Raw genomic sequence first — 8,094 nt, forward strand, 5'->3', positions numbered from 1 at the left:
AAGAGAGTATATCCGTACTTTTTGCCATATTAGCATCCGGGGGTAATGGCTAGTATCAAATAGCCAAGTTCATGGGGTATTTAAGATTACAAATAGTTTAGGGGTGTTACTAATAATCCGTGTTAAGTTTAGAGAGTTTTTTTTTTTTTTTTTTAGGTATTTCGCCCATTTTTTTTAAACCTAAAGTTTAAAAAAATTCATGTGAGGAAAACCTAAAGTATAGGGATGAAAGTGCAAATAAAAGTATGACAATTTGCCAAAAACCTATATTGGTCATATTGTAGGGTTTAAGCCGAAGCTTATAGCGCAGGAAAGCACAGCGGAAGCGGAGTCGTAGAGATGGGGAAAAGATCGAAGAGCTCAAGGAAAGGGAAGAAGGAATGGAGAGCCAACATAAGTACTGAAGATATTGAAGATTTCTTTGACAATTCCACTAAAGATGCTCTTTCCGGTGGCTCTCTCGCTCAAGTTCCCAGTGATTCCCTATTTTACGTCGACAAATCCAGAGGTATTTTCTGTTTAAGGTTTTCTTTTGCTTGTTCAAAATTGCTAGCAAGTATTATTTGTTCAAGTACATAACAAAGTGAAACAAGCCAATAAACTGGTGATCACTTATGTTTTGTAGCTGATATAATATTTAGATGAATAAGTATGCATACTAGTAGTATTTATTATTTCAACAGACTGAACTTGTTTTGGCCGGGTAATTATATTTAGAATATTAAGTGTACTAGGACAAGTCTACAAAATAATTTGGTTTCCTAGTAACTGTGTAGGATGTACAGTAAGAGAGTTAGATTTGTTTAAGGTGAAGTAATCCTAAAATTGGCTGAATTGTCAAATTGTGGAAAAATTCAACCTTGAGAGTGGATTGAAAGTTCATTTCAGCTTTAGACTTGCAGATACCTTTCAGGAGCAGTTGTTTGGGTGTTAGTTTTTAGTAGATGTGGCTTCTGTTCACATCCAATTATTGCGTGTATAATGAATCTTGACGAAATTTTGGGATATAGTAACTGACATTTTTGGATTAGAAGAGAGCAGTTTAGAATCACCTTAGTACTATTTCTCTGGAATATTTAGCAGTTCTGTCGTTTTTTATTGGTGAATCATTCGTTATAAGGTAGTGACAAGTTTATGTCTCTGATCCAGATCTTTCAGCCAAACGGAAAATTGAAAAACACCGGGAGAAAGTACTTCGATGTGATAGTATGCTACAAAGGAATGCCTTTGTTGAACCTGTACCTTCTTCAACTGGGAAAAAGTCCAAGAAGAAAAATAAAGAAGTTCAGATAGCCAAAGATAAGGGTCAAAAGGTTTTCACTATTTCTCTTTAAAAATGTTCAATTTACCAATTGCAAGATGTTATGGCTGCCGCTTCCTTGCCATAATTCCCCTTTGTTCAATAGGGGAAACTATATGTATTCATTTGAGTGCACATCCCAAATGGATCCTCAGTGATTATCTATTCTTAATTTTGTGTGATTAGGATTTGACTGGTGGAGACTCTGGCATGGTTGACATTTGGGATGATAAAGGTGCCCTTGTGATTAAAACCTTTCTGTTCCTTGTCACTTCTGTAGTAAAATAGCTTTTCTGATACGAACTTCATTGTGTTGTTGCAGGTGGACTGGTCATCAAAACCAAAAAGGTACACTGTTTCCTCCTTCCCATAATTTGGAACTTTTTTTAATTCTTTCCTCTGCTCCCTTTACCTTTTATGGGACATCTTTCAGGAATTTCCTTTTCATTTTTTTGGGTCCTTATACATGAAATATGTCTATGAAATCAGCTGGATTTTCTCCTAGGTTCACCTGTTAGGAATTTCCTTTTCATTTTTGTGTTTGTTTACATGAAATACGTCTGTGAAATCAACTGGATTTTCTCCTGATTTGTTGTGATAAGATATCTGCTATAGGCTTATTAATGCACCCCCTTCTTCATAGTTCATAAAGACTATTAATAACAACAACAACAACAACAACAACAACAAACCTAGTGTAATCCCACAAGTGGGGTATGAGGAGAGTAATGTGTACACAAACCTTACCTCTATCTTATGAAGGTGGAGAAGTTGTTTCCGATAGACCCTCGGCTCAAGAACAGTAAAAGGAAGCAATAACCAATTAATAGCAACAACAAGATAAAAGACAGCGGAAGCAAACGGCAAAACTCGTAATAACAAGAACAAGGACTACGAGAATACAAGACTAGTGTCAACTACTGGTAATAGTGACGACGCACCGTGTAGTAACAAGGAACTAGGAATAAGAAAGTGCAACTAGTGCTAATACTACTAGTAGGACAAGGAGGAGCTTCGACTACCTGTCAACCCACAACCTTAATTCTAGACCTCCACACTTTTTTGTCGAGAGTCATGTCCTCGATAAGCTGAAGTAGTGTCATATCCTACCGAATTACCTCTCCTCAGTACTTCTTAGGCCTTCCTCTATCCCTTCTCTGACCCGCCACGATCAACCTCTTACACCTCCTGATCGGGGTATCATATCCTCTCCTCTTCACATGTCCAAACCATCTTAGCCTCGATTCCCGCAACTTGTCTTCCACCGGAGCCACGCCCACCTTGTCCCTAATAACTTCGTTCCTGATCTGGTCTCTCCTGGTATGTCCACACCTTAACATCGTCATTTCTGCTACTCTCATCTTCTGGACATGACACTTCTTCACTAGCCAACACTCGGCTTCATACAACATAATCGGTCTAACAACCACTCTGTAGAACTTACCCTTAAGTCTTAGTGGCATATTCTTATCGCACAAAACACCAGATGCGAGCTTCCATTTCATCCCCGCTTCAATACGATGAGTAATATCCTCGTCAATCTCCCCGTTACCTTGTATATTGGACCCAAGGTATTTGAAACTATCCTTCTTGGGGATGACTTGTTTATCAAGCTTCACGTCCACTTCTTCTACATGCGTCCCAACATTGAACTTGCACTCGAAGTATTCAGTTTTCGTCCTACTCAACTTGAAACTTTTAGACTCCATCGTCTGTCTCCACACCTCCAGCCTAGTGTTAACCCCGCGCCGTGTCTCGTCAATAATCACTATGTCATAAGGACTATTAATGTTGCCTTAAAATGATTAGTTTAAAGTCAACTTAACAAAATGATTAATTTTTAAGTCAATTGAATATTTTATTTTCCAAGAAAGCATCACATGTAAAAAGCATCTCTTTAAGGAACCATTTCCTTGCATGTCCTCTGTGCCATGTTATCCTCCCAAAGGACAGATGAGAGTTAAAAAAAAAAGACGCCTGAGACTGGATATAAGGTCCTTTATCATTGAAGGTAATGGGCCTAAATAAAGCAGAATGGCTAAAGAGTATCCATTATAGCCGACCCTAACTATGTTCGTGATTGATGCATAGCTGATTGATTGATTGATTGACTCAGTTAGTTGCCTATTCACTCAACACATTTTCAACACACTATCTGACAAATTAGGAGCACACGAAGTATGCAGATACAATGATCTTACAATGATCTGTAACATATACACGATTTAGTAAAAAACGATATCAGGTATATTTCCATTTTGGTCATTCCTCAATTTGGCAATTTGAAATCCTTCCTTTCAGCATCATGGGTACTCTAGGCTGTCTAAAGATATTGATCAAAATTTGTGATGCATGTGTAGAGTGTTATTATTGGGATTGCATTTCAGGGGTTTGACTTACTGTACTTTCCTGCTGTTGCGGAGTGATCTCTTTTCATAATTCACTTTTCAGTGACTGGTGTGGGTAAGGTGGTGATACAAGCCCTTTGAATTGCGCAATGTTACTCAGGGAGGAGATAGTATTTTATTTCCATGTCGTTACTTGTGCTTAGTGCATATCGTTTGTACCACCTGTCTTTTCCTTCCTTCCATTATTTCACTATCTTAAGTGTGTATATTTGTGTATGGTCCTAAATCTCGAGTATTTGAATTGTAAAGTTATGATTTTCCTAGAACAGTTATGAATCGGTGTACTTTCGAAAAGAGAAAAGACAACTCTGCATTAGTATATGTAATCGAATTAACATGCATTGCCTGTGACAGAAGCCCAAGACAACTGTTATACCTGCTGTGGAAGTTGAGCCTCCAGGATGCTCATTCAATCCAGCATCCGAAAGTCATCAGGTAAAAACTGATGTCTGAATGTCATATTTTGCTATTACCTAGCTGCTACTCCCTGTAATTAGTAACTCACTCTGTATCTTATCACTTCAGGATGCATTAGCTTGTGCTGTTGCAGATGAAATGCAGAAAATTTATAGAAATGAATTGGGGCCAGAGCCTATTCCTTTGATTGTTCCTGGAGAAGCAGTTAATGAAGAAGAGGTAAGTTTTCTCTGTTACTTTCTTGCTAGGGCCTTGGCCCTTGCAGATACTTTACAGGCTATGTTTTGTTATACTTGATATAAGTATGCACTGAAGATTCATTTGTCTCAGATGTATTTACTTGAAGCGGATGAAGCGGACAGTGGGAGTGACGTGGAGAATGAAAATCTAGTGGAAGATGGAAACACAGATCTGGAGAAAAGGTAAGCTTCTGCTTGTTGCTCGACTGTCATGATAGTTTTACCTATTGAAATGTGTTCTGTTCATCGCCAGCTCAGTATTCATAAGTATTTAAAATTATATTACTTAAAAGTTCGGCCGTCAAACTTCGAACTATGTAATTTATTTATCTGTGTCTGTCCATATTCATGGACTCCCTGAAAATAGTAAAAAGGTGCATCTTTGATAATCTTTAGCCTTTAGGCTTCAGAGAAAAAATAAGGTGATAATTTGAAGCGTTTTAAGAATTTGCATGTTAAATTATGCTGACAGTAAAATCAATTACATATCAATCTCTGGAGTCTGGTTACAACAATTCAGCTAAGTTAAATTTTACTGTAACTTTACAAGGCTAACATGAGTTGTCTATTTCTCGTTTTTATAGTAGCTTCCGATTATCGATTACTACTATCAACTCCTTATCATCATCACTAGAAATGCAGTTTAGTTTCATTTATGTGGCTTTGCATGTTTAATAGTTTCCACAAAGTTCTAAGCCGATGGATGTTTATGAGGTCCAATGCGATACATCTATCCCTATCACTGATGCACTAAGACCTTATGCTTCCTTTGTCCCTATTTATTTGGACCCTCTTTTGCCCTATTCAGTTGGTTTACTTTTTCTACAAGTGGAAAAAGTTGTTCTTTCCAACATTAATAGCTCTTATTTTTCCAATATTTGTGGCTAATGCGAAAATTCACATTATTTCAATAACTGAGCAGTATTGGAAGTTTGGAACCGAGAAATAACCGATTCAGTTTTTGTGGGGTTGAATTTGAGCTAGTGGAGAAGTTCATTATTTCCGACATTTATAACTCTTATTTTTTCCAATATTTGTAGCTAACCCTGCAAGTTCTCATTATTTTTTTCTCATTCATAAATTGTCAATAATTGAATGGTATTGGAAGTCTTGAACTAGGAAATAATTGATTCAGTTTTTGTGGGTATTTAAGAATTTGAGCATCCAATCCATACGTCAATGGATGACTAGGTGAAGACCTTTATAAAACCTTTGGAAACCCTTTGGTTGCTCGAATATGTTCAGTTAAAATCATTTTTTCAATGTGAAGAGGTTTGCTCCTTAATCTAGTTGAATTAAATTGTGTGAGCTGTGTCTCTGGTAAGCTTGATAGATAATATGGAAGCTAATGATGCCCTCCGACTTCATATCTGTTTCTTCCGTTGGTGGTAATGATCCTATCATCCTAATCTCCTAATAATGTTCAGTTGTAAAGTGACCAGTGTTCAAGATTTTATTTTTTCTTTTTTTTTTGTAAGACAGCTATGTGTTCTGAAAATTTGCAGTGTACTAGGTAAGCCATTAGCTTCCTTTGCAATCCATGTTAGGTTGTGTGCATTATTACAAGTCTTCATATCTCACCTTCATTTAACACTTAATGAAATTACACATCATAATTTAAATATATGCAGGCCCCAAAAGCCCAAAATGTTAACACAAGTTGAGAAAAATCGACGGGCTAGACGCAAAGAACAGCTGAAAGCAGAAGCTGAAGCAACAAAAGCAGAAAAGCTCTCCAAAGAGATTGACAGGTTTTCTATTGCTTAGAAAATCAGGCAAATCATTTTCTAGTTAAATAGGATTTGCCTGTCTTATCAATTCTGAAAAGTTGTTTTCGTTTCTGCAGCTTACCGGATATAATTCAAGAAATAGAGAAAGAGGATGAAGAAAAACAGAAAAGACATCTCCGTCGTGTCACTGCTAAAAAGGAAAGACTAAAATCTTGTCCACCACGCTTGGGAAAGCGCAAGTATGTGCTGTTTTATTTAAGTGAAAAATTCTACGAATGAATTGCTAACTGGAAGAAAAATAGTTTTCTAGAACATCAGAATTCAAAGGGATTTTTATGGTTTTAACTCTTAAAAATGTTTCAACTTCTAGCTTGCATGATCTGAGCAATGAGACTTGTTTTTCTTGTGCTTTTACTTTATTACTACAATAATAACTTTGGATGTTGAAAAGATAAATGGCATCTGTCATTTCAGATTCGAGCCTGCTCCTGCTCAGGTCTTACTGTCTGAAGAGATTACTGGTTCCCTCCGTAAACTGAAGGTTGCGTTCCTGATTTCAAATTTCTCCAAAATGGTTGTTGTAACGTCTATTTCTATTTTCAAGATTTTCTTATGTGGATTTGCTTTCTGTTGCAAACAGGGGTGCTGTACCCTTGCAAGAGATCGGTTTAAAAGCCTGGAGAAAAGGGGACTTGTTGTTCCTTCAAAAAAGAGTTGCAGGTTAGTAAAGCTCATCAATAATCCCTTGTCATTAAGCCAGGCTTTCTGGTTGGCTCACTTGTTTGAAATTTAAAGTATTCTCAGACCATCACGCTCATATTGCATGTTCTGTTGAGTGAGGTGTCTACCATGCGACACTGGACCATTGTGGAGAATTCTCCTTTTTGTGTCTATATTTTGACACTGAGCTTTGTGCATGTTCCATTATAGCGACATTGTTGATCATAAAATTAGCTAATAATGCCTGGGGCTAGCGGAATGTGATTGTACGAAAACTACCTCGATTCCTTGCTGATGTTGGCCTGTCGGAAAATTGATTGTCCTTCCGATAAACCTTTGAAGTATTTCTCAATAAGAAAGCGAAAAGAAGAAAGTAATATAATGCTTCAGCCTCCCTTGTTTTAGTCTCAAGTAGCGAAGCTCATTATTTCCCTCTGCGTGTATCGAGTATTGACCAACTTGTCCTATGCATTATTTTATACTGTATTTGAAAAGAAACACAAAGCATCAAAACATTTCTTGCTAATTGTTTCTGGGATGTGGATGTCTGCAGGAAATAGAATTCATCAGAGTTAATTGCTGAATGACATGGATAAAATGTTCTCATCACTTTGCTCTGAGATCACCCCAGCACTTGGGTGAGAGACACTCTAGACAGCAAGGTCTTGGTTTTAGACCAGATACCCAGGATCTATTCCATTCCAATGCATGTTTGTTGGAGTGGGAGAGTTGGCTGCTCTTTGCTATTAACAAATGGAGATGTAAATCTGTTTATTTTTACAAGCCTGGTTTATTACACCAAATGTTGTAGTCATGGCCAATACATTTGCTTTCGGAGCAAAAACTAGTATTTTGGAGATAGAAGATTCTTGTTTTATTAATTACTACTAAATTTGGCAATGAGCAAAAGCTATTGCTCAACATGTTTAAGGGGAAATCTCACAATTGAGGTGGAAGTGAAAATTTGATTACCGCTGTCATAAGATCATTCTACTGTAATCACTGCTTGCATGATGATTCCCCGAGGGAATGGGTTGAGTGATTTGTTAAGGTAAAAACATTTCTCAAAAGATCGAGCTCTGAAAAAGTGACAGCTAAACTTATAGCTTAATCGTTTGGATAGCTGATACTTGGGCAAAAGTAAGATGCTTTAATAATTGTTTATATTTTGCGGACATCGGCATCTACTTACAACCTTTTGATATATTTTGGGTTAGATCGCTGTAATGACCCAAATCCTGGACTGTGATGACGCCTAAAATTCGCTTGCTAGGCAAATC

The 8,094-nt window shown here is 37.2% G+C and overlaps 1 protein-coding gene across 1 annotated transcript; it reads left to right on the plus strand.

Annotated features, from left to right (window-relative positions):
* The first annotated feature begins 279 nt into the window (after positions 1-279).
* LOC104085748 (ribosome biogenesis protein NOP53) lies at positions 280-7,802 on the plus strand. The gene is made up of 12 exons (XM_009589862.4): positions 280-508; positions 1,150-1,313; positions 1,487-1,535; positions 1,623-1,648; positions 4,063-4,143; positions 4,234-4,344; positions 4,456-4,547; positions 5,996-6,115; positions 6,211-6,333; positions 6,569-6,635; positions 6,735-6,814; positions 7,368-7,802. The coding sequence occupies exons 1-12, from the start codon at positions 340-342 to the stop codon at positions 7,372-7,374; spliced, it is 1,089 nt and encodes a 362-aa protein (XP_009588157.1). The 5' UTR covers positions 280-339; the 3' UTR covers positions 7,375-7,802.
* Positions 7,803-8,094: the final 292 nt, after the last annotated feature.

This window comes from Nicotiana tomentosiformis, chromosome 3 (genome assembly GCF_000390325.3).
Source record: "Nicotiana tomentosiformis chromosome 3, ASM39032v3, whole genome shotgun sequence".
NCBI classification, from domain to species: domain Eukaryota; kingdom Viridiplantae; phylum Streptophyta; class Magnoliopsida; order Solanales; family Solanaceae; genus Nicotiana; species Nicotiana tomentosiformis.

Coding starts and splice junctions, on each gene's coding strand:
- LOC104085748 (XM_009589862.4), top strand. CDS start 340: ATGGGGAAAAGATCGAAGAGCTCAAGGAAAGGGAAGAAGGAATGGAGA. Junction 1,649..4,062: donor TGGTCATCAAAACCAAAAAG/GTACACTGTTTC, acceptor TGCCTGTGACAG/AAGCCCAAGACAACTGTTAT. Junction 6,334..6,568: donor CCACGCTTGGGAAAGCGCAA/GTATGTGCTGTT, acceptor CTGTCATTTCAG/ATTCGAGCCTGCTCCTGCTC.